Source organism: Phoxinus phoxinus, assembly GCF_949152265.1.
Source record: "Phoxinus phoxinus genome assembly, chromosome: 7".
NCBI lineage: Eukaryota > Metazoa > Chordata > Actinopteri > Cypriniformes > Leuciscidae > Phoxinus > Phoxinus phoxinus.
Window position 1 is genome coordinate 33,510,774 of NC_136882.1, and position 27,600 is coordinate 33,538,373.

Sequence of the window (27,600 nt, forward strand, 5' to 3'; positions counted from 1 at the left end):
TTAAGTTGAGGATTTGTGAAAAGAAGTGACTTCAATTGATGAGGCTAATCCAATTTAATGAAACTGAAAAGGTGAATAAACACTGCTTTGAAAATAAATGGAAGTAAAACTTGAAGTGAAAAATCATAGAACCATTCTTACGTGAACCAATATTGGATTGGGGCGATACATGAACGCTGCTTTCAAGGTGCTTCTTACTGCATATTTACTTTTTTCTGCAGCATTAATGGCTATTGACTCACATTTTATCTCATGGCCAGGGCGCTTTTTTTATGATATTTCTTCTTACAATTGCTGATAAGATGAAAAGAAGCAATTATAGTGGAAATAAATCGTATGAATGAGTCTACGGAAAGGTCATGGGAAAAAAACTGCCCAGCTTGGAGCTAAAACATTTGAATTCACATGAAGCAGCTGAAATTTATCTTAAATCAACTCACTCTATATTCCTCTCTATATTCCATATCTACTTGTAATGAGTACTTTTCTCTGTGAAGATTCATAAGCCAGACAGAAAACAAATTAAAGAAGAGCAAAAAGGGATAAAAACACCTGCCACTGTCCTTTCAAAACCATTCTCTCTGTACCTTTAAAAAGAGCAATTCTCTACAAAAGTTGTCCTGGGTGAACCACATTTCGTTTGTATTTCACAAGACCATTAAAATAGTTCGGAAGCCATGCAGACTGTATTTTTTAGTTTTGCTTTTATGGACTTTTATGGACCAACATTTTTTATGTTTGAATGGCTAATAACCAATATCCAATAACAATTGTAACTTATTATTATTATTGCAATTAAACTAAATGGTTGCAAGCTTATTGCCATCTTTGTTTTGAGCTATACACAACTGTTCAAAAACAATAAATACATCTATAATTCAACCCTGGTTGAAAAAAAAAATCTATTCCAAATAATCCTATTTTTTTATTATTATATATATATATAAATTGAAAAAATATTAAGCAGAACAACTAAGGACTTTGAAATGAATAGATGTAAAAAGGCTAAAAAGTTAGGTAATTTATGCTAAAGGTAAATATCAAATAAGTAAGGGCAGCAAAACACCAATGGTCGGCTTTTGGCCATCGGTGAGCGTCTGTCGGGCTAGTTTGTTCCACACTTCAGCTTTAGTCGTGCTCACATCAGTGTGTTGAATCGGCGTCGGGGCCATCGGTGAGACGGATCGCTCTGATTGACTGCTTAGTTTAACAAACGAGTCAGTGCACAAGAATAAAAGCGAAAGTGAGGTAAGAAGTCAAGACGGCACAGACAGAAGGCTGTTCTAATGTTACGTCATCTTAACGGAGCACTCCAATATGCAAATATTTTCATAACAACATGAGCCGCCTGGAATGAAGAAAGTGAACAGCATGTTTGATACTCAAAATGCAAAGATGCCAGATTGAGGACACGCAACAGGAACGAGCGCAATTGACAACGAAAGCCGAGGAGACTTACTATTGAAATAGTCAAAATACTATTGGGTGAACTGGCATTGGGCGAGATCCCACAGAACAAAACAAAAAACACGGAACGCACATTTCAAAGTAAAATAACTGGCTGTAGAAAAGTTTTTCAGAGAAACGAGTATGTGAACTCATGTTTCTTAAATAAATATCTGCAAACATATTATGGTATGTTTATGCTTTAGTCGAGTGAAAAAGTTACATACAGCACCTTTAAGTTACTTTAGTTTACACGAGAACAATTTTCAGGTAAGGAAACGTACCTGTTGAATACAGTCGTTGGGCACTTCCCTAGATGCTGATAATTCTAGGTAGACCTTTAGACATTTTACACAACTGATTTAGTACAGTATAAATTAGGGTGAAAGTAATTAATAGGGATGGGCAAAAAAATCTATTTTTAAAATGTGGTCGATTCAAAATCGATTCTCAAAGGACAAAAAATAAAAAAAAATCCATATTTATGTATCTATCACCCAAAAGCAAGTATTAGTTTTCCTGCACTGTTCATCGGCTTTCAAGGCATGCGACTGTTCTGACTTGTCCAATTTTCAGCATAAATTTGTCATCTTGCATCAAAATCCTGTCTATTCATTGTATGCATTTGAAGTATGTTTGTAATGTAAGTGTACCTCAAATAAAAAGAGTTTAATATACAGGTTTGTGACTCTTATAAACTTGTGTTCACACCGTTTTTTTAACTATAAATATAGGATTTGTATTAAATCTATATTCATTGAGTCGAACCGGGAATCGAATTTAGAATCGATATTGAATCGAGAATCGAAATCGAATCGAATTAGAACATCTGAATCTATACCAAGCCCTAGTAATTAATGACATGATTTTCATTCTTGAAAGTGTCCTTCAATCAGCTGGGGATCAGTGTTCTAGTGAAGGGTAAAAACAAAAGGACTCAGCGTGCCAAGCGATTACGGAGGAAAAGAGGCAGAGATCGGTTTGAGACGGCTGTGCGGTCTGAAGGGAGAAATCGATTAGTGGAGCTAATAAAATCATGCTCTAAAAGCCGGCCGAATCACCGCGGCTTGCTGACATACAGCTCCTTTACGCGGAGTGCTTATTGATCTGCCAAGGAAGTTAAACTTCATGTGCATTGTCAGCCACACACACTCACGTGATGGTTGTAAAACACTCTCACACATAACAGCGGTGCATTTCAGAGACAAGAGCACACACATTCATGCTGTGTGTTTCCCACATAAATACAAAACTGTGCACGAAAAGGCATTATATGAAATTAGATGGTGGTAATGAATCGTGCATTGCCCAGCACTGACAGTGATTCCAGAGAATTAATGCAATAACGCCCTTGGTGTCTCGGTTGGATGGTTAGCCCGCTCTCTGGAGTGTCATTGTGGTGTTTTATCTCACACAGACACCTTGGCTTTCCCGATACTGCATCAGGGCTAGAGACAGAAAGCAGCCAATCCTGGCAGTGAACCACAAACTGACCGTTGCAATAAAAGAGCCTGTAAACAGGGGAAAGAGAGCAGGGATCAAATGCAATTTCATCCCATCAAAGCACACCTCAAAAACCAAGAAGAGCTGTTTGGAGTCCCAGAGTCTGATAGGGAAAACTTATTTATTTCTGTGACAATCGTTTGATCGTGCCATCAATAAACTAACCTTTTGAAAGAGGTTCTGATTTTGCTCCAGTCATCCATGTGCCCACATGAGCGGCCTGAAATTTGATTGACCACTACAAATGCAACCTACAACTGGACATCTTTTAATCCAGAAGCGGGAGCCTTGATAAAACCAGATATACAACCTTTTCTGCTTAAATCGAAGTGGGAATAAAAGTAATTTTTTTGTGGTAGTTGTGGTCCAAATCGTCAGCACTTATACTTTCAAAAGCATAAAGCACAACTAAATGGTTTTAACAGTTGAACTTGATTTAACTAACCGTCTTAAAAGTAATTCTCAAGACATGAGAATCTAAAAAAGTAAGAAGCAATGCACCAACAAAAGACTTATATGTAAATAAACTAAGAAACTTTCCCCCATGGGGAAATCAAACCCATGACTTTGAATTGGAATTGTTAAAGCCCTACTCGCTACAGGAATAAAATATATTATTGATAAAATATAATATTATAATATGTAAATACAATATAATATTATCAGGGAAGTCAGGCTGCACTTCATGCCACCATATGTGCCAAACATACACCAAGTCTCCAAACACCACTTTCTCTTGCCATTCAAAGGAGCAAAAAATCTGTGGACTATCAATGGAGTAAGATGGTTTTCGCAGCTAGAATGGATGGTATTGTTACTAATGTTAACCAGCCAAATGTTGGTAATCCACATTTGGCTGGTTAACATGGTTAGAAACAATACCATTCTAGCTGCGAAAATCTTCTTACTCCATTGAGAATCATTAAAAAGTACAATAGTTGAGTATTGTGATGAAATAAAATATTTTGCACACAACATACAAATTTCATATATTTCATTATATTATAGTAGATGTTTGACCAGCAACATTACTTTATCCTAAAAGTGTGAAATAAAAGAATATAATGATAAGAAGAATAATTTCTGTCTTTTAACGTCACAACTCAAAGGGGAAAAAAGAGTTTCGAACTGTGTGTTACCCAGTTCCAAAAACTAGTTAGCATTATCCTGCCACTCAAATGTGATTAGTCACATGGCATTCACAGCTCAGATGACTGTCTCAAAGATCTCACCGAGATGGCGATGCTAAATGAAAAATAAACCTCTACTTGTGGATTACCTCCTCATCTGCATGAAGTGAATTGTACTGTAATCTGCCTCAAATCCATGATTTGCTTCATATTGAGCGAAACAAGCTGAATTCTCTCTCTCCCCCGTTTCACCTGATCCCAGCATCCTTCTCTCCATGTCACACTCCATTGCCTCACACACACACACACGCACAAGAGTGTGTCTGCTATGCCCCCCGGATGCAGACATAGACATGGAAAACTCCTGCCCCCTCCCTCGTCTAGTCCCCAGGCTGCCCTGCCGCTGCCCTGCCGCTGACCTGAAGGATGGAGATGACTTATGGATGAATACGCAAAAGCATTCACAACTCTGTCACGATGCTGTGTTAAAAACAGGGCTTCAGATGAAATGAAACAAACTAGCCTTAAAAATTATTTACTACATTAGAAATGCCACAACCAATAATCAAGAGCAGAAATAAAATGCTACACTGTCGCTTACCAATGTTTAGGTTTCATTTAGGTATCAACTTTGTCTCAGATGCCTAAAATTCCATCAGCTCAGATAATGCTGTCTTAGAACAATTTACTGAGAAATATTTGAGTCCATATTGAGATTCCTCAACTTAGATGGGAGACTTTTAGTGTCTGGTGACAAATCTGAGCACAGACATTTTTGAGATCTTTTCCGAAACTCTAAAGAAGACAAATATGAGATTAATGGGGGGAAACATCTGAGACACAAAAGTCTCCATTTGCTCTCCATTTAATCTCACTGCGGTCTAAGAGAAACAATTGAGACATTAGAGAGATCTAATTTTTCTTTGCTATACATACTGCTGCTAAAAATGATTAAGATTATTCTCAAAGACCTTTGTCTACAAACAGCATCCAAATGCGACCAATAATGTCATCTTTTATTTATTCTGCAAGTGATAAGAACATTAACATGTGATAAAACACTGCAAATTTGTAATGCAAACTGGATTGCTCACCTCTGTTGAGAAAGCTGGTCCACATTTTCACAAACCGTAATGTATTCAAATGACGACAGTCAAAAAACAAAACAAAACCGGTGAATCCCACAGATTGTGCGGTGCTTTGAGCAGTGCTACAGTGCCTCAGTCTCGTGTCTTATAATCTGTGTGACAATAGTCTTTAAGATCAATGCACCTACACAGACACCGCTTCATTTCCCCTCTCAATGGACTCCCGGAGTCTCTGCCACACAAAACACACACACACAGGTTCATACACCCATCTGTATGAGGAGGAGGGGAAGAGAGAAAAACTGTGTCAGCCGGCTAATTACCTCGGGTCATTGATGCTCATTCACTGTAATGGTGCAGACCACATATTTTGCACCATAAGGCATAACTCATGAGAAAACACATCATTTTTCAGTATCTTTTCTTCATTTAGACTAGCAGAGGCAGCAGTTTGAATAATGCTAAATGACTATTTCTTTATAAATGCAATGAATAAGTAACTAATTTACATGGGTCAAAAAAAAAAGCCTGGTTGAAAAGCAACCAAGTTCTTAGAAGTGTAATCTTTCATTTTCAACAAAAAGTTTTTTAATGAAATTTAAAAAAAGCTGGGGTTGGACATATGTAAACTACTGTAGATTAATTATTAAAAGATCGCAATCTCGATTTAAACCTATGCGCTCTTATTCCTAAATAACAATGATGATTCTGCTATGTCTGTGTGTGATCTGCAATGTCTGGGTGTGATTGTAATTTCATAGGTTTAAATATGTGGTGTCCTCCAGTGTCCAAGTTCTGCAAACCACTTTTAGAACCCCCACCACAACCACCCCAAACACCCTTACTTTTGCTATGTTCCACGCATTATAATAAATGTATATATAAAAACAAAAACAAATAAAAACAACAATTGAAACAATGTCACAGCACTGAAAGTATCTAAGGAGCAATGACAGGCTTCTGCTGATGACTGTACTAAACCAAATGACACTTTCATCTCATCCCTGTCCCTCAGAAAGGGCCTTGTCACAAATCAGAATGATTGGCGATCTGAAAGGACCCGGGACGCGCGCAAGAGAGAATCAGATGGACGGGCCCTGCCATTGGAGGTGACAAAATGAATGGAGAAGTGGCTAGCACAACCTGACACTCGTGAGTAAACGGCCATGCTGGCTAAGATAAATGTGTGAGTATATGTCACCGGATGAGCCCCGTTACCCCACGGCTCAGAAAGCTTCAAGCAGCTGCCAAACGACATTCTAACACAGCATGTAACTGAATATTTCAGCCCTGTTACACGAGCCACCAGTAATGTCACACTGGGCTATCACGGTTACATCTAGTCATCGTTTCCAAAGGCTAGCATCACCTGTTTGTGTGTGTTTGTGTGTTAATTACAGAACAGTGACTATGTGTACCACTGATGACCACTGGCTGAATGAGATGGATGTGGAAATAATCTTTATTTAAGCCGCACAACTACAGAGAATTCGATGCAAAACATATTGAGTACATGAACAGGCTCTGTTCCAAAGCAAAGTGCACTGCATTGATGTAGTGTCTTCTCTAAGACAGCACGCTAGTAACTGAAATGGAAACAACTCTGTGGATCAAACAAATAGTGTTCCTCAGTTGAAGCACCAGGAGGACTCGACTTACAGTTTCACTATTGTTTGTTTTAACGTATTGTTAAGCAAATCATGTGGTATACTACTAATAAACACAAAAACACACAAAAGACAAAACATATTTTTTGAGTTTTTGAATTGTGAATAAAGTCTTCTTGGGGTTATTAAATATGACAAAACCATGTTACTATGTCAATTAAAATAAAATAAAAAATCATCACCTGTGAACATTTTTGCTGTTATAATTTCCAATTATGTATACAAATAATTTGTGCCAAAATACTTCCATAGAGTATATTTCTGGCCTTAGTCGGGATCTGCACATACTCCAGCTCAAGAGCTCCACATAATCTAAACAATGAACTGCCTAACAACCCAACTCATAGACAAATCTGCCAGAGCATAAGAGGAAATTATTCATGCAATCATCCGGTGAAATGCCGAGGGTAAAGCCATTAGGCTTAAATCCATTGTTAATGAAATGTCACACCTCTGGTGTGGAGTCCTGCTGTGTTCCTAATTTACGTTCCTCTCCATCTCTTCTGTATCCATGCTCAGGTCAGGCCAGCTCACTGGGCTTCTGTGCGCCAGGAGTCAGACAGGAATACTGAAAGGGTCAGCCATTTTATTTACAACGCAATAGAAACCCCATGAAAAATATGATTTCAATGAACATTCATCAACGCACACATCGGTTATGGTAAACGGAAGCTCGAGCATGCTTGCGAGAACCAATGAGGTTCATTCTCGTGTTACGCGGCACGCTTGAGCTTCTGCAAAAACCAATGAGGCACGTCAAGCAAATACGGTTGCGCTTCTGTTTATGTACGCTTATCAATGTCTATATGTGAATAAAAGCCTTAATTCAATCTGTTCATAATATAAAGCGATCGTGGACTGTCAATGGAGGGACAGAAATCTCTCAGATTGCATTCAAAATATCTTCATTTGTGGTTCGAAAATGAATGAAAGACTTACGAGTTTGAAACGACATGAGGGTGAGTAACTGATGACAATTTTAAAAATTTTGAGTGAAATAACTAGCAAAGTTATAGTACAAAAGAGTTCTCCGTTTCTCTTGCACCAGTTTGTGAAATGGTGCTTGCTTTTAGATGTTTAGAGACTTTGTGGTCACACAAAGCAGCATCTCTCTGCAAAACATGTTTAAGCATAATGATGAGCATGCATCTGAATAACAAACAACAATGAAAATATTTCAAATATCTTTTGTTTACCTCCAAACATATGGGCCCATTTTTCTACTTCAAAGGAAGAGTAAAGGCTGTTTTCAAGAACAAGGCACAGCATATTCAAAGAAAAAAAAACACAAACTAATCCCAGGCTACTTATTTTACAATGCAGAGCATCAGGTCAGGGACGCAAATGAAGATAAGGTGCCTGCTGCATATAAACAAACAGAAAGCAAGAAATTCATGCAGCACGCACACTCTCAACAACCTCGCAGCCATAAATAACTTTGCATACTGTGTGTGACCCAAACAATTTCTCTCCAGGACATATTTTGAAGGTTAATCTAAAGGAGCTGGACGGGGCCGGCAAGTTCGTTCACGGACACACAGACAAATGTAAACCCACATGGAAAACAGGCCGACGGGAAGGGCAGGCCATCTGCTGGGAGGCGTGCGCTGGCCGTCCTAGACTCATCAAACGCCTGTTGGGTGGGTTGTATCACCCTCTGTCTATGCGACAGAAACATGTTTGATGGAGTTTGAATAGCAAATCGTCCGTGCAGAGTTGCACTCACATGGAAAATTGCATCTGAACATTTGCATAATTTTTCTTGTTCAAACAGGGGATGATTTTTTTTGGTTGTTATTTTTTTTTTTAACTGGAGGCATTTTCCACATGTATGACCTACTCTACACCTGGCATTATTATGCATGCTTCACAATTGGATAGAGTTTTACCACATTAAAGCCAAGTGTAAATGCACCTTACGTAAGATGCATTGCAATTAGACCACTGAATTCAAATGAGAAGGAGAAGAAGAAGAAGAAGAAGAAGAAGAAGTAGAAGAAGTAGAAGTAGAAGTAGAAGAAGAAGTAGAAGAAGAAGAAGAAGTCTTTTTTTATTATTATTTTGTGCAGGGAAGTTAGATCAGGTATTTATCCAATCACATTAGAGATGCATTGGATTCTAAGGTATACTAAAGACAATCCACATACTGTACTATCCGGATACGAGATGCATGTTAATGTATGTGTAAAACGGCATATGGTCATGAGGGAAGCCGCCAGGGCGACATCTTAACTCTGAGAGCATAATTTTCCCAGGTTGAGATGTGGGCCACATTCAAAACATCATGTAAGAAAGCCGCCTCACACCCCTGCTGCTCTAAATAGTATAAATCTTTCAACAGGGACCATTAAAGTTTCATTCTGGCAATGGTCGTACCTCACGGACACGTCATGACTCATCAACTGAGACTACATCACTGTGAGGCGTCCGCATTTCACCAGACGGCAGACGACTCGTCAAATGATTTATGACATTTATTCATCAACATGCTGCATAATTCAAGCAGTTTCACTAATGAGTTTATTTACAACAACAACAAAAACTAATTTTTTGTCTAAAATCTAATGGTTTTTTTGTGAGGTTGTTTACAATACCTTTTAAATGTGGCTCATAACACCAGTTTGAACAGATGACCTAAACTGACCCGCCTGCATTAAATACCTCACAATGACACTTTCATTGGAGATAAACAAATACAGTGAGGCAATGTCCGTGAAGCTTATGTGCACATTGTGCAGTGGAGGTTGGTGTCAAATTGCATGCTGATTAATTATGAGGGCGGGAGGCAAAAAAAGGGCAAAATTTCAATAATACATTCTATGGAGCCTCAAAAGTACAGGATGGATGGAAGCGTGATCTGAACCAGGCAAGGTGGAACTATGTAAAAGCATTCACACAATGAATTTTACAATTTGACTATGTATGTCAGCATCTTTCTGCAAGGCTTATGAATCATGAAAATGTTCAAGTTAAACTGACATAAAATGCAAACAAATTTCAGCCTGACTGTTTGCATGAGTGATAATTTGGCTCATATTTGGCATGTCTAAACAAGCAACACTTCTACTGTGTTAAAAGATAAAGCACTGGTGAAAGGTTTGGGGTCAGTTCGGGTCTTTTTTTTTATATACCGGTATATACTTTCATTCAACAAGGACATATTCAAGTGATTATAAGCAGCAGTAAAGACATTAAGGCCTGGTTTCACATACAGGGATTAGATTAAACCAGGATTAGGTCTTAATACAATTATAGGATACTCAAGTAGCTTTTATAAAAACACCTTAGAAAAAAACATTACTGATGTGCATCTTGAGACAAAACAATGGCGCTGACATTTTATTTTTAAGATATGTCAGTGCAAGTTGCTTTCAGTCAAAACAGCTCAAACATGTATTTTAGTCTGAGACTAGGCTTAAGCAGTGTCTGTGAAACCCGGGGTAATATTGTTACAAAATATTTATATTTCAGATAAATATTGTTCTTTTGAACTATTGATCTTTATTAACTATTGACAATTAACTATTAACTAAATCATTGTTCTTTATTCATCAAAGAATCCTAAAAAAACAAAAACATTTTCCACCAAAAATATTAAGCAGCACAACTGTTTTCAACACTGATAATAATAATAAATGTTTCTTGAGCAGCAAATCAGTATATTAGAATGATTTCTGAAGGAACACTGAAGACTGAAGTAATTATGCTGAAAATTCAGCTTTGATAACAGGAATAAATTACATTTTAAAGTATATTAAAAAAGAAAACAACTATTTAAAATTGTAAATATATTTCAAATATTACCATGATTACTATATTTTCAAATAAATATGATAAAATGTTTGCAGCCTTGTTTCAAAACATTCATGATCTAAAACTTTTAAACAGTTATGTATGTAAGTACTGGAACTAACATTTTATAAGTAAATGTTCATCATGTTAATCTACAAATACTGTACATTTTGCACCAATCTGTGTAATGAAAAAACCTGAAGAAGAAAAAAACGGATGCATATTCAATGTATTTAAATATATTCAATGTGTGGCCCAGATCAAAATTGAAAAAGTTAAACTGAAGGCAAAAGTTGTGCCATTAAGGTTACAACAGCTTGTCACTAGGGCAGTAATCTTAAAGGGACATCTTAGTACCATAATTACTTCTAAAAGGTTCATAGTAGTGCCTTAATGGTACATCCTAATATGGACCTTTTAGGCGTAAATAAGGTACAAAGATGACAAGTAACCAGTGACAAGCTAGTACCCCTAAAGGAACAAATTGTGCACATTTTCTTTTTCTGACAGTGATTCACAATATCATCAGAAAAAGCCCCAGATCTGTGACACATGATGAGGAAAAAACACATTTGAACCGCACTCAGCTGCGCTGTGAATGTAGCTTATGTTTGTTTTAATCTGAGGTAGTTCTGACAGAATAGGAGTAGACAGCCGTGAGCTATGATGATTCAAAGAACAGGAAGAGGGAATTTGTCTGGCTTATTCATGTCATTAGTCATTATGCTTTTTGGCCAGTTTATCAGTAGGAGTGTCAAGAGTGGAACGGAAATGATGGTGAAAGGGAACAGAAATTGGAAATATGACTCTGCAAGACTTTGACGTTTTATATTATGTTTACAAATATCATTAATCTTAGTTAAAAATGTGATCATCTTCACCTGCAATGAACTCTGCAGGCCATAATGAGGAAAAAGTCCCTTTTCAAGATGATAGCACTGCCATCTAGTGGTCACTAGTGCACTGACCACAACAAGAGCATGATACATGGTCACACACATGCACAGACTACAGAAATGTACTCGGTATATAGGGAGTAAATGAGGTGCCACGTTGGCAGAAATGCTCTCAATAATCCATCAAAGTCAGCGCACAGATGTGAAGAGCGAGCTGAGCTCCTTTCTTCAACAGAGCTGATCTACTGTCAGTCAACAGGACACCGCGGTAAAGCGCGGCACATCCTCCCTGCTGTAATTACATATGTCCGGCTCAGACTACAGCAAATAATGAGCAGCCTGCTTAAAGATTCAGAGCCACTGACACCAGTGTCCAACTCAAACGGGCTCAATCAATCACAAACACAGGCGCTCTTCAGACTTCATTTTACAAACACAGAATCTAGACAACGGCTAAAGTGAGCATGAGAGATTTACTGTGTGCAGGGTTCCTTCACATTTTCCATTTCAAAATTCCACTCAAATTTCCTCTGACACATCATTTTAATACTGTAAATGTGGTTTAGTGTTGCACGATCACCAAATAGCAAAGTACAGTCTGATGTATATGATTGTTTGCTCCCTTATCTATTGCTGGTTTGAGTGGCACACACAGTTAGTGAAGTTTAAAAGAGACTTGCTCATGGTAAAGACAAACAGTTTTGGGTAATGAAAATGTGTGCTTGGAATTCATTCAGTCTGATTCTACAATCACTAAAGAATCACTACACTTTTGCAATGAAAAAACTGCTTTTATGATCAATTTATTTTTAGAAATTCCTAATTTTATATTTTAGAAAACTGAATATGGGCAATAGAGTCCATATTTTCCATATGTTTTTTCTCATGTTACTTTTCCAAACTGCGTAGGAAGGAACCATGTTTATGTTATGTTAGTACGATACAATATAATATAATATAAAATATATAAATGAAAAATAAGTATATACATAATTATTTATATTTAAAGGGCACCTATTATGGAATTTTGAAATTTACCTTTCATGTAGTGTGTAACATAGATCTAAGTGAACAAAAACATCCTGCAAAGTTTGAAATATGAAAGTGCACCGTATATAAAGTTATTGTCTTTCAAAAGTGAGAGTCGACTCTGAGTCATTTATGAATTGCTAGAAGACCGAAGCTTTTTCTCTGACTAGATGACGTCAACTTGTCAAGTTATTTGAATACAATACGCCCACTTATTGCGCTCCAAGGCCATCAGGGAAAATATCATGGCGACGAGACGCTGTGTTCTGAAGTGCGGCTCAAAAGACAACTTTTTTAATCTGCCCAAGGAGGAGCATTTGAAGACTAAGTGGCTACAATTCATATATACAACTATACCACAGAAGTATAGTCAGAGCCTTGTGCTTTGTTCGCGCCATTTTGAAGACGATTGCTTTACCAACTTAAATGCAATCAAACTTGGATTCGCGAGGATATTGAAGGAAGGTTCAGTTCCAAGTGTATTTGCATCAGCTTCCTCCTCCGTATCACAACCTGTAAGTGTTATTAATAATTGTTGCTTTTATGTTTTATGTAGCATGCTTAATAATTATTTTGTTTGTTGTGTAAGCACCGTTTAGCTTCTAGGTCTTTAATGACAATTGTATTGAGATATGTGAAGTGTTTGTCGTTGTTTTCGGAGTTGTCTTAAACAGAGTAATACCTCGTAGTAACGTAACTGCATTTTTTTTTTTTTTTGTAAAAACGTTATGTTTATGCATCGGGCTAACGCAAACAAAGACTGATTGTGCTTTTACAATTTGAACTCTGGGCTATGCTCGCTAACATAACATTAAATTCTTTATCTTATTTTTAGTTTTTTACTACAAACTACAAAGCAGTGGACTATAATCATTATTATAACACAATTTAATTGATAAAAGCATCATTGTACTCCGTGTTAAACAATATAGTATACCAATCACAACTTACTGGGTCATCTGACCAATCAACGCAGATTAGCGTCGCGCAAAGGAGGGGTTTGGAAAAATGAGTCGTTGAACGATTCATTTGGGAGTCGGTGAGCAAATCAGGTAAAAATAAATGCATATTATACGACAACAAAAGTGTTTTTTGTCATTGCATGAATGTAAAACTGTTGTTGGGGACTCCCAAAACAACATTAGGAACATTTTAAATGTCATAATAGGTGCCCTTTAAGATTGTTACATTGGTTTCCTATTCCTATAAAACATTTTCCCTCTACATTCGCATTAGCATAAAGACAAAACAAATCTTTATAAGAAATCTTTATAAGAAAATATTACATATTGGGGGAGGGGGGGGGGGGCGCAGGAGAGAGCTTGGCTGTTATACAATAAAGTCTAAATAATGTCTAAATAATACTAAAAATAGCAATTGTCCTGAAAATGCTTCATTTTCTTTATGCAACGGGTATATTCTTTTCAAATATTCGAAATAGGCTACATTCGCAAAATGTGCTTCACGACAATGAATGATTTGTCCAAATTATGGCTTTCCGGGAAAGAAAAATTCCCTGTTATCAAAATGTACATTGAATATCATAAAAAGAAAAAATTGAAATACGTAAAGCTTCTTTGGCACAGTACTAGCTAACCTATTATTTTAAATAGCAGTTGAGGTGCTTTAAGTACACCAGCCCCTGCAGCTCTTATTGCTGTTTATTGAAGCTCCATGGAACACTAGAGATGCTCCCAGAGAGAGAGATGAAAACACGCGACATCGCCTCACTCCCAGACATCCCTGCAGGAGCAGCAGATCAAACATCACCTCTGCTTTTCACACACCCATATATTTAAAAAGATAATCTGAATAAATCACTATTACATTCACACGCACATATGGGCTGACGTACAGTATAACACCAGCTAAACGTATTAGCTGATAAACGAAACTTGATGACACACTTACAAACACAGGCAAACTACGCACTTGCATCACGTTATACATTACAATCTCCTAATTTTTAAGAGAAACGTGATGGCCATATTCACACTGCTGATAAATATGTTTGTAAAACCCCTTCTGAGTGCTTAATCTTGTTCTGTTCACACTGAGTTGGGTTATGAGCTTGGCTATTTACAGGAGTGGAAATTGCATTTGATAACCAAATTCACTACAGAAAAATTTAAAACTGCATAATAAATCTGAACAGAATTTCACTAAACAACTACTTGCAAATGCATTGATCTCACTCTCTTTTGGACAGTTTCTAGAAAAATCACAGAAACAGACGTGTGTGTCTTGACTCATTCACAATTTGATATCAGACTCTTTCCACCATAGGTTCTCCCACCAGCTATAACAGCAACCCATATATGACAGTTGATAGAGTGTATGCAGCTTAAAAGCATAAAGAAAACACATTGCCTATGTTAAATAAACAACGGTTGACAAATATGAATATTAGGGTTGGGGGAGGGGGGAATCAGTTTTAAATATTGTGATATTAAATATTGTTTACTTAATGCTCTAATTTTTCATATGAATATTTTTTTGTGAAAAAAGCATTTAAGTCTAAAATCTGTGAAAATAATAAACAATCTGTAGCATTAGGTCAACGGAAACGTAATTAGTCCAATTCGAGTGAAATCCTCAAAACAAGCTAATAATATAAAAACACAATCAAGAAACACTAAAATCCAATGCAGATGATAACAAAACAAGTTCACAAAAGTTTGAAATTTGTTTTGCATAACTACACTACCATTCAAAAGTTTAGGGTTGGTTATGGTGAGATTTGTTTTAAATAAATCTCTTATGCTAACCTAGGCTGCATTAATCAAAAAATATAGTAAAAACATTCATATTGTAAAATATGTTCTATTTTCTACTGTTTTCTATTTTAATATATTTTCAAATGTAATTTATTCCTGTGCTGAAAAGCTTCATCCTTGCTAAAGAAAATAATAAATAATTCACAAACTTTTGTGTAGTGTATATAAACAATCACGATAATATCACATTGTGGCTCAGAAATTTCAATATAATATCATGTGGCCAGAATCCCATGCCTACCAGTCTCTAATTTCTTATGTGAAAAAATTATAGCTAACATCAAACAGACATTCATGTTTCTAATTTATTTTAGATCATCAATTCATCAACCATCACAAACGGTATGATAATTTAGGGTATTTAAAAGAAGTTGTCACTGTCTATTGTGTACGTGGCCAAGAATTATGGCATACATCTCTTACATTTAATAGTAGAGTAACGTCATGGTGGGAAAATATCATATCTGTGATTCTTCAAAAGCGAAAGCACACAAATTATTTTACCAGCATTCATAAAGTCATGAAATTCGCTATGACATTGTAGACCTTAATAGCGCAATGAGCTCTTCAAACTGAATAAAAAATTCCATTTTGCTTTGGCTGCCCCTTCAAAAGAGGCACAAGTTTTCCCATGGAGTGTAACAAGGTCTGTCTAATGTCTGTAGCCTGTATGCTACTTTTCCACCAATCTAATGAAAGTTTGGTCACCACCGCTCTGACACTGCACTGGAAGCCACAGTCTCGCCTGCCAGTCCAGCAACTTCTCATAGATCCTATGCCCCTCTTGCATCAATGCAACCCAAAATGTTTCCCAGGTAACATGCAAAACAAGAGCGTGTTTGTTTAAATATGAAGAGTTAACCTGGTATGCATCTGGATCTTATTCATAAACTGAATGAGCCATTAATACAGGTTATTTTTCTTTTTTTAGTCTCAAAAGTTCCACCCACCAACCAGACTGTGAACACACTGATAAACTGTCACTTACTGGTCAAGTGCAGTTGCTGCCATTCGCACCAGTTACACATGCCAGCACCACCACAGGCCTGTTAAAGACACACATTATCCTTGAAAGTCCATGTGAAAAGCATACTTCAAAAAAAAAATGTGCCATTATTTGTCAGAGACTTCCAAGAGGTTACAAAAATGATGCACAAGCCTCAGTACTGCTCCAGATCAGAAATTAACCAGAGCTTAGGGCAAAAATCCTACAGAGAGGTGACAAAAATTCCCCAATGAATCCAAGAATTATTTAAAATGTTCCCTAGCTGACTGAGTGTTTTTGTGTGCGTGTATTTGTGTGTTGTGATATATAAAACTATATAAAATCTATTTGAATATGATGATTTTTGTAGGTAACACCCAACATTGTTTAGATTTAGAATGTATTTAAGTTCAGTTAAAAGTATTTGACATTTGAAAGTATTGTGTATTTTTATATGAAAGAAATCAACGAAAAAAAGATTCCCCTGAAAATCAGTTCCAGGTGGAAAATTTAGCCTTTTAGTGATAATAATAGTTATACAAATAATAAAAAATGTTTTGCCAAAGTGGTGTACGTGGTCTCTGTAGTGTCTAAAGTTCAGGACCTGAAAGAGGAAGGTTGCCGGTTCAAGCCCCACAAAAGACAACCGTGTCACTGGTGTGCCCCTGAGCAAGACACTGAACCTGAGGTTTCTTCAGGGAGATTGTGCCTGGAATAAGTGTGCTTCTTGCTTTACTAAATGGTAGCTTGGATTTTAAAATAAATGTAAGTTATAGTTCACTCAGAAATCAAAGGTTGTCATCATCATCATTTATTGTTGTTCCAAACCTGTATGGACTTTTTATTTTTAATAAATACAGTATCCTGGCCACTATTTTCAATAGAATGAAAAATGACTGGACCTACAAAATTACAAAAAAAGCATAATAAAAGCTTACCGAAATCATGACTTGAGAGCTATGTTGTGAGTTGTGGCAAGCAGGGCGTGGCCGAGAGCCGGGAGGATCTCCTCCGTGAGGCTCGGGATCAGTGTGGTGTGCAGGTGACGCTCATTAGCACTCACACCTCCGGCCCCGCTCCGTTCCCACAGCTCTCGGCCCCGCCCTGCTAGCCATACTAGTCTTCTGAAGTCATTCAATACTTTAGTGTGATCAACAGACCAAAAACTCGTTATTCATTGATAAACTAAGTGAGTCAATAAATTCAAAATCGAGATTCAAATCAGTTTGATTCGATCGTTAGTATCATTAGCCAATTATGGTAAAAAGTTCCGTCGTTATCAACATAGTTCAATGATTCTGTGCTTCTAGAAGCCATAGTTCCAACGAACATTTGCAAACAGCATCGCAAACTTGTGTGGTTGGAACTACAGCTCTCGACTTTCGTGTTTACAAATTACAAGTATGACTTAAATAGATTATGCTTTTGAGCAAAATAATGGCATTAATTTGATTTTAATCTCAAACCAATTTATTTGCAGAAGCTTTTAATCCAGCGGCTGTGTGACATCATCAACAATTCTATATTGTTGAACCTGCGTGCGATAAAAAGTTATTGTGAGAAACATTCGTGACATGCTAGTCGATTTCTCCAATGCAATGCAAAGCACTGTACTATGATAGTTATGCCAACGAGTTATGCTATTTTATGGGAAACACACACCAGATCCGAATCAAAATTGGTTGTTAATTTTCAGTGAATAATGACTTATGATTACTTTGTGTAAGGACCAGAATGAAATGTATGACTTCCGAAGTCTGGAAATAGGAGTGAATATGTCATTATAGACTGTTTTGTCGTCCTTTAATGAAATCTTTTTGTAATCTCAGACCCAAAATTGGCTTCTTTTGTGTTTGACAAAATAAATAAAGTCATACAGGTTTGGAAATTACATGAAGAGGAGGAGTAAATGATGACAGAATATTCATTTCTGGGTGAACTATATGGCTTTAATAAAAACACCTCTTTAAAAATGCCACAAGAAATGACAAGCTAGGCCCTTTGAGTCAAATGTTAACTCAGGGCGCATTAACATCAGAGCTGTTTACGCCTGCATGGAGGAAAGCATCGGAGGATTCACTCCCCTGGGTTGAGGAGGTCTTACCTTGACTGCCACTGCTGCTGAGAGAGTGTAGTGGAGTGGAAGCCGAGCTGACGCTTGCCGTGGGCAGCTCTCCTTTATTCAATTGTTTGACCCTCTTGAGGTGAGACTTGCCATTGTAGTGGACCTGGGCCTGCGTGGCGGAGTGCAGCTGGATGTTGCAGACTTCACAAAGCGAGTAGAGGAGCTTCTTCTTCTCCTGATGGAGCTGCATGTCCGCGTTGAAATTGCTAGGCTCCTTTACCTCCATGCAGCCTGCGATGGCGAAGCACAGCTGTCCATTTTCTATGAGCTGGGTGGGGCTCAAGGGGGTCTTCATACCTGCGGGAGAGCAAAAGGATGAGGGTTAGAAGCGTGGAAAATGTTTAATCCAAACCAGGACTGGCGATGACTCACCTTCTGAATTCAACATCACCCCACACAGAGTTTTTTGAACACCAGGTGAGAAGAGTTTACATCCTAAAACCACCAAGGTAGAGAAGCGGGAAAGTGTGTGTGTGAGTGTGGATGTCTGGAGCGCTTGTGTGGGCTACACGGGTGGCTGAATGTTCTCTTCTTGCTGAGCTCTGACTCCTCCCCTCTGTACACTCAAGCCAAGCTTCCCCACTTGTGGAGCGGGCACAGAGCTACGGACTGACCTCCTGTGCCCATCTGTTGCCTTTACGAAGAGACCCGACTCGCATACCTCGTGCCCACGGGTCTTACACAACCAACACGGATGGGAGGAAGAAAGTCGGCCTAGGGGGGCATGAGCAGCTAGGAGGGGATTTACATGTCAGCAGAAGCAGACGCCAAAACCCTTATTGTGTGTCTGGTGGTCTGCAAGAGGGAATAAATTACATAAAGCCTCCCCGCGAGTCGCGACCTCTTGAGCTCTACAATTAAATGGCCGGTGTAATGGATAGCTGCAAAAGGGGAATGATGAGTTCTGGGAAACGGTTTAATCTGAAAATTGCAAAAACTGCATTTCTGGTCAGTCTGCACTAATGCCACGGCTGCAGGGTTCCTGGGCTGGATGATAGAGGATAAAGAAGCATAAAGATACCATTTGAGTCAGCTGCTGCACTTTCGAGAGCACGCTGAGGATGAAATATCCATCGCTGTGCTCACGTACAGGTGTTTACATGTGTGAGAGAATAGACGTGTGTGATTTCTTTAAGTAAAAAAAATAATAATTCATTTCCCTTTTAATTTCAGGGTGAAATGACCCAGACACGTATGTGAGTATAAAGGCTGCACACATCTAGCATGTTTCGGTCCCTGTCCAGTAATCCTCCTGACACTGTCTCAGTAATCTCTGTGGGCAGCTGCACACTATAATCCCTGCAGATAAACTTCCTCTAACTTCCCCAGCCTCTCGGGCCATTCAGCTCTCCTCCATTCCTTGACACTTTCTCAGGAAGCTATTGTATTCAGAGAAAGAAAAACTGTAAGTGGAAATCCCTGATGTTAATCACTTTCTTTCAATGTTGTGAATCTATTTCTCTAACTCCTAGCTATTACTTAAGCTTGAGCTTTGCTCTACTTTGCGGTGGAAATGAGGCCAGTGAGAGAAAAAAAACCCGAAGCTGCAGTGATTTTGGTGACCTGTATACGCAGGCAGGATTTCCAGATATGTGGTGCGGTTCGTGCCCTGGGGTTTGGAGGAAGTAAACCGACTGTGATGCTCAGTTCGTGGCTGTTCACATCACATCTGTTGGTTTAGCGATCAACTAATCAACCAGCCAGGGTCCTCTACTTTCCCCCAGTGGCATCTCCACCACTCCTGTGTCACATCAATGAGCAAACACATTGAGTGCAAGCTTACATAATAGAGCTGCACCATTCTGGATAGATTGAGAATCACAATTTTCTTTTTTTTAAATAGAGATCACGAATCTGAACAGACAACTAAACTAAATAATGTTTCTAACTACATTTTTATATTTAAATTTTTAGTCGGTTTGAATGTATGTTTCAATGATTCACTCATAAAGACATGACTTGTTTCATTGCTGGACGAAAATAGCATTTTTTTAAGGAATCTCTTGAACGAATGATTCAATGACAAACACATTTTAACAATCACTTGTTGCCACCTACTGGTGTAACGATGTAATTGATACAATCTTTATTTTTAAGTCTCAAGTTACTTTCAAAAGGTGTTTTATAATATTTTGTTCACTACCATAGACATTAGTGTTTATATCCGAGCTATAAACTTTTAAGCCAGTACTTCTGTGATAACTGAATTATTTTAAGACAGAAATAATGATCCAGTGCAGTTAAAAAGACTGTTTCTGAAGCTGTTTCGTAGATGACAACTGCTCTGTCTGGCTCAGTGGCAGCACCAACGCAGATCTGAATGTTCCGCTGTGATTTTGTCAAAGGTTTAATAGACAGGCGAACTGAATTGTAATTTAGGAATAAGATTGCATGGGGGTTTGAATTTAAATTGTGATCATTTAACGATTAATCGTGCAGACTGCTGATTTTCATTCTGGTTGAATCTCACTCACATTTGTCACTCTGGAAATAGAAGTCAACGCATTGCATTGTGAGATATATTATTCCATGTAATGTGCTCTGAAGTTATACTACATATTAGGGCAAATATAGTAGGTCATCATGGCATTACTGTACATGCAAACAAATATATATATTTTTTTTTTTGCACAGTACACATGCTATACACTGAAAAAAATAGTATTTTAGTATTTCAAACATAAGAAATACATTTTGGTGTATTTCTAGTAAGTGTAATAGTAAGCCTTTATAGATTCATAGCTTTAAAATATTTAAAGATAACTTCAGGTCAATGCGGTTTTATTTCTTTAAATTGCATACTCAAGGGAATGACCTTCTGTACAGGAAAGTTTTTGTGAAACTGTGTGCCTTCAGGTATAAAAAGATATACATTTAGATATGACTTTTTTTGTAAAAAGCTTTATCACAAAATAACAATAGCGATGTGAATCTCTTTTTTGAATCACATGACCTAAAATGACACAGACGATGTAATCAAGACAACATATCATTTAGACCTAAAAATTTAAAAGAATGAAATACTAAACTCTTCTGTAAACGTCCTTGCTATAATAGGAAGGCCATAAATGTGTTAATCTTGAAGCAGATCACAGATCAAAGTAGATCCAAGAACTATAAAACGTTATTATCGTGACTGATCAGTGGAACGCAGTGACTTTATGATAATGTCCTTTTGAAATTTACGAAGCAGTTCTACTGTGTGACAAGTGCAAACATTTCTCAGACATTTTCTGAAGGTCTTTCTGGAAAATGGATATTGATACCATACAGCAAAAATAAAGAGTGCTTTGACCCTGATACTTCACGTGTAGTATAGCAATTTCCAGAAAACATCCATTACAGCACTCCAGTACAGAGAAATATAGACTGAAGTGGACCATTTAAAAGGGATCAAAAGGTCAAAACATTTGATTGTTCTATGATAAAGTTTACCATTGCACGAAATTGTGAAAAGTAAAGTTTCACTTCGTAGGAGAGCAAATGCAAATTTTAAGATATTACACACTGAGAGGTTTAAAATAGCGTGAGAACCTTCAGTGCAAATACACTACTATTAGCATGCAGAATGTGGAAGCTGAGTGTGATGCTGGCAGATCTTTGACTAATTTATCTGTTCATTTCATTGCAAATGCTTAGTAGTTAACGGTTCTCGAACATTTATACCCTCAATTCATTTCCTAACCCATCCGCATGCTATTAACCTGTCTCTATTTCTCACACTCTCTCTCCCTTCTACTCATAATCTACCTCTTAAAGGTCAGGTGATTACTGCATTAAAACAAATATGATAAGTGGCATGCTATGGTCATGTCAGCTGTATGCCTGAGGGCAAAGGTGAGACTCTCGGCTGAGGAAACCCTTATTTTCATGTTCAAGTGAAACACACTCGCAGCTACAACCCCCAACTGTTCTCCTCCTTCTCCTCCAGCTTTAAGATGGAGAGCTGTGCGCTCAGGCATGCCGTGTGCAATCAATGGTGAGATTCTGAGGTCAGACAACAGGAAGTTAATCAGGTGCTCACAGGTCATTCCAGTCAAGTAGGCAGTAATGCAGGGAGACATGCATGCAAAAAAGAAAGAAAAAAAGAAAGAAGGAAAAGGAAAAAGAAATAGAAGTAGAGAAAGGAGCATTACTTATTTTAATAATACAATACCTACACTGAAGCTAATAAAGAAGGCTGTGATATAAATAAAATATAAAAAAATATGAAATACTTTTTTATAGATTAATTCATATAATATTAGGTTACATCTATCTAAAGACATCATCATCCATTCATCCGTCCGTCCGTCCATCCATCTAATACATTTTATGTTTTTATTCCAATTCAGAGCAGTATATATCTGCAGTATCTATGTAGAGTAGCTCGAGTCCATTCATTAACTGAAGGCACTTCACGTTTGTTGTGACATGATACGACAGAATTGGTGCTCCCAGTCTAGACGGCTTCGCTGATTATAATGGGAACGATCTAGTTTTTTGCAATGCACTGCACTCACTGAATGTACACAGGAAAAACTAATCTCGAAAAAGAGAACGAATCAGAGTGAAGTGTGAAAAAACAGAAAACAGTGAAAAAATATATCTACTCTGTTGAGAGATGCTAATATCCAATAGAGGCACGTCTGTGGTTCAACAGGGAACCAGGAATCAGCACAAAACACATGTCTCAAGTATAATGGTTTGTGGCCCTTGGCAAAGAGCTTGTATGGGTGACCTCTGTGTGGGAAGGTGCTGATGAATACACTGCAGGCCATATTTAAGAGCCACAGAAGGTAAATGTTAATGCTTTGGCACCCTTAGCTTCTATAACAGTTTGGGCTTAATTACCAGCTTTACCCAGAGATATTGAGTTCTATGCCAGGTTGTGGGAGTGGAATAAAAATAGCAAGAGTAACTAAAAACCACTGTTCATTTAGAGACCAGAGAGAGAGAGAGAGAGAGAGAGAGAGAGAGAGAGAGAGACAGAGAGAGAGACAGAGAGAGAGAGAGAGACAAGATAGGAAGAGATGGAGAGCTGTCTCTGGGAGCATCTCAATCAGCTCCCTAGTTCAGTAGTCATGGCACTGATCAGGGAGTTGGGGATTTCTCAATCGCAAAATCATTCCAGTGCACTGGAACGTTCGCTTCTTGAAAAATCCCACAATGCAACGCAAAAACCAGGGATTATCGACCCTCACTATGCTCCCTTTCCGGAAATTGCATCACATTTTGGATTCGAAGGAACTAGGGTTTGTAAACAATTTAGCCAATCAGAAACCCTCTGTCTTTGCACGCTGAGATAACTGTATTTAATTGATTGTTTTATCATTGAAACCTTATAATAAGTAGGTGTCTTATTACTTAGAATAAGTAATGCTACAACTTCTTAAAAAAATTGCAATCCTGAGTATTAACAATAGTAACATGCTTTAATTAGCAATTACTGCTATTTATTATGCATACCAATTGCAAAGTCCGAAAACACAGAATATATTCAAGACCTAGAAACTACAGAAAGATTTTGAAGATTAAAGATTTTGCATAATTATAAATGGTTTAATGAATAATACTAAAAACAATTCTTAAATAATTGAATTGATATATAAATAATGTAGATAAAGTTTTCATTATTATTTATTTGCTTGGTCAAAAAGTAAGTAATTGGCACATCAGAAAAGTAAGGAATTACTTCAAAGCTCTCTTTGGGATCGTAAAGATGGAGAGTTGCTCGTGTCGCACCCGGTCAGCCGAGCCTATTTCAAACTTATGGCCCATTACAAAACCCGCAGCTAGAATCTCACAGATGGAAAGGTCGCTAACGTGTTTCTGCAGCCCAATTCCACGCTAATGCCTTTCACTGGAAGCTCTTAGCAGAAACACAGAAAAAGAAAATGAATGTGAAAGTTTTCCACTCCGTGTGCGTCTGTCACACGCAGGGAGGGCTTGGCACGCACATGCGTAACATCTGGACAGGAAGAGCTCTGTTAATGGACGGTCGGCAGCTTACAGCAGTGTCAGGTGAGAACTGGAGAGTCTCAATTGCTAAGCTGTTCACAGATGTCCTCAATGTGCCTTTGACCAGAGCATGTGGATAATATATAGCCATTTACACAAATCCACTATACAAGCAGTTTTGTACAGAAAATACTTGCGCTGATAAGACTGTGAGCCGAGCAGACATATGTTGGCATGTGTCTGACCTTGTGGCATGATTCAATGTTGTCAAAAGAATATTCACTGGCCCTTGAAAGCTGACAGAACAGACAAAAAGGCAGTTAAGTGAAGCATCGGATTGGTTGTGTTGATGGGGGTCTTTGACAATGCTGAAGTGTGTGGAAATACAAGAGGAAAATCTGCCTACAAAGGGGTCTGATATCACTGCACCTGCTCCGCCGGTTACAGACAGCCGCGTTCCCGATGAGTGACATCTCAGATCCAGCACAGCACACAGACAAACTAACTATGAAGAAAGGAACATTTCCTGCTACATTATCCATCTCAGCTTTACTGCAATAACTCAATAAAGCAGAACATTCATAATTAACCTCTTATATGGATGTTTCTACCCAAAAAGTTTTGTAATGAGAGACTTACTGATGCTTTTTTATTTTAGTACTTTTCATTTTTAACTTGGTAACGGTACTTTCAACTTCCCTAATTCCCTAAAAACATCATTGAAGAAAAACTAGCCAAGAGAAAATAAAATAGGTTATCGCGTGGACACTCACATGAACACACACTCTCAGACAGACTATAAATAACGGTGATGAGACATGACTGTATTTACCACTCATTACTGAAAAGATCCATGGAGAAAAAAACTGATAAAAGGAAGAGACAGGGAGAGTGACAAGGGAATTGAAGAAAAGATTTAAAAGAGGAGTGAAGGAGGTTGAGATGAAAAAAGATGACAAGTGAGTTGGAGATCAGAAGAGGGATAGATTGAGAATAAGAATAAGATAATATGAAAGGGTACAGGCCCATGCATGTCCGCACAGCTATTCACAGGTCTACATTACCATTCAAAGGTTTGGGGTCGGTAAGACTTCATTTTTATTAATATGTGAAGAAATAAATAGTTTTATTTAGCAAAGATGCATTAAATAGATCAAAAGTGACAGTGAACACATTTAGAATGTTACAAAAAAATAAAAATAAAAATAAACGCTGTTCTTTGGAATGTTTTATTCATCAAAGAATCCTGGGAAAAAAATTCCCACAAAAATATTAAGCAGCACAATCGCTTGCAATATTGATGATAATAAGAAGAAATGTTTCTTCAAAATCAAATATTAGAACATTACAATGGTTTCTAAATGATCATTAATGACACTACTGTCTGTTTTCAGCTTTGTCATCACAGGAATGAATTACATTTTAAATATATTAAAATAGAAAACCGATATTTTAAATTGTAATAATATTTCACAATGTTATTACATTTTACTGCATCTTTGATCAAATAAATGCAGTCTTGGATATGGATGGGAATTGTAAGGAAATGTAATCTGATTCTGATTCCAGTTATTCACGATTTAGTGTTTTTGAATGAGTCAGCTGAATGAATGATTCAATGACTCACTCAAAAACACAGTAACTGGTCTCATAATCATGCTACTTGGCGTAACAATGTAACCTGCAGAAAGAGTTACTGTTAACTAAACTAACATCATAAACATAACTTAACTTTAAATCATTTTGGTTACAGTATTTCTTCAAAAAAAAGAAGAAAAGAAATTGGTTTTCGATTCCCAACTCTACGATTGAATGTGAGATGAGCGGCTGAAGAACACAGCAGGCCTTTGGGCACCATGCTGCCAACCTGGAAACACAGCATGCACCGCTTATAAAAACCATCACACACACCATTTCCATGTAATCTCACCCTCTCACTGCAGATTTACTGTAAATACTTCATCTTGGTCCAAAGTATGTATTTTTATGCCTCTGTCAACACGCAGAGTAATCGTGTTTCCCCCCATTTTGTGATTAAGTATCGACTCATTGGGCCGTCTAAAAAATGTGTCTGGTGCCGTTTGACTAATTTAGACTTGGTTCTCCTGCTGTAGCTGGCATGTCTGAGAAAAACAACAACATTTGTGGCTGATTCATGCAATAAAATATAAGGAGAGAGAGCAAACAAGAGGAAAGGACACTATTGCTTTGGACACGTACTGACATTTGTCATCCACATGTTTCACCGTCTGAAAGGAATGCTCTTAAATAGTCCAGACTTCAATAAACCGTTCTCTTGGTTCAGCTGGCACATCTAAGGAAAACAAAATCATTTGTGGGTGCTTTCTCAGAGGGCAATCTGAATGGGAAAGTGTGACATTTTTGACATTTGCCACAGAGCATGGTTAGACTCAACACTATAAGACTGTCTTTCCAAACCAGACGAGGTAGAAATGCATTCAGGACAGCCAAGGGGAAAGTACAAATGAAATTCATGAGAAAACAGGGGAAATTTGAATGATTTCTAATATGACCTTGATTTTAGGGCGACATTCAGACTCTTATTTGTATATAGCGCTTTTCACGATATACATAGTTTCAAAGCAACTTTACAGTTTGTTTCAGTGTTATAATTTAGGAAGTAATCTGTTATCAGCCAGAGGGGAGTGTATTAAGTTTTTTATTAAGTATTAAGGAATGTTCAAGGTTAAATACTAACACTGTGGATCACCAATTTTTTTTTTTTTAGATTTTGTCGATACATTTTATGTTGTATTAAACTTGCAATATTTTCTTTTAGAAAGTCCTTTTGTTCGACTGTTGTTTTGTTAAAGAAAAAAACTAAACTGAAATGAGGTGAAGTTGTATTTTGACTAAAGCTCATGTCCAACATTCTATTCAGACCTCACAGTGTGCCAGCTCTCCCCACACATTCATTCAGCCACATTCATAAACTCACACAAAACCGAATTCAATTCAGTTCTTGCTTGACTGTACAGAGAATGAACGTGTTGACCTCTGACAGGGTGAACTAGTCTACAACAAACCATCGAAAAGAAAAAAAGAAAGAAAAGAAAGAAAAGAAAATCCACAAAAATGTTAAGCAGAATAACGGTTTTTAACATTGATTAAAAAAATCTAAATATGATCATGATTTCTGAAGGATCATTCATGTGACACTGAAGACTGGAGTAATGATGCTGAAAATTCAGCTTTGAACTA

The 27,600-nt window shown here is 37.5% G+C and overlaps 1 protein-coding gene across 6 annotated transcripts in view; it reads right to left on the minus strand.

The window, feature by feature from the left end:
- The window catches only part of znf385b (zinc finger protein 385B), a 118,051-nt gene that overhangs the window by 74,167 nt on the left and 16,284 nt on the right, over nucleotides 1-27,600 (minus strand). For 2 of the 6 annotated variants that reach the window (XM_079618134.1, XM_079618132.1), the window contains exon 2: nucleotides 18,418-18,735. In XM_079618134.1, the coding sequence (XP_079474260.1) occupies nucleotides 18,418-18,733 (316 nt within the window). In that variant the 5' untranslated portion in view covers nucleotides 18,734-18,735. Of the gene's footprint in view, nucleotides 1-16,316; nucleotides 16,375-18,417; nucleotides 18,736-18,810; nucleotides 18,935-27,600 lie in introns of those variants that run through there. The other 4 variants (XM_079618136.1, XM_079618133.1, XM_079618131.1 and 1 more) reach the window with 4 other exon arrangements.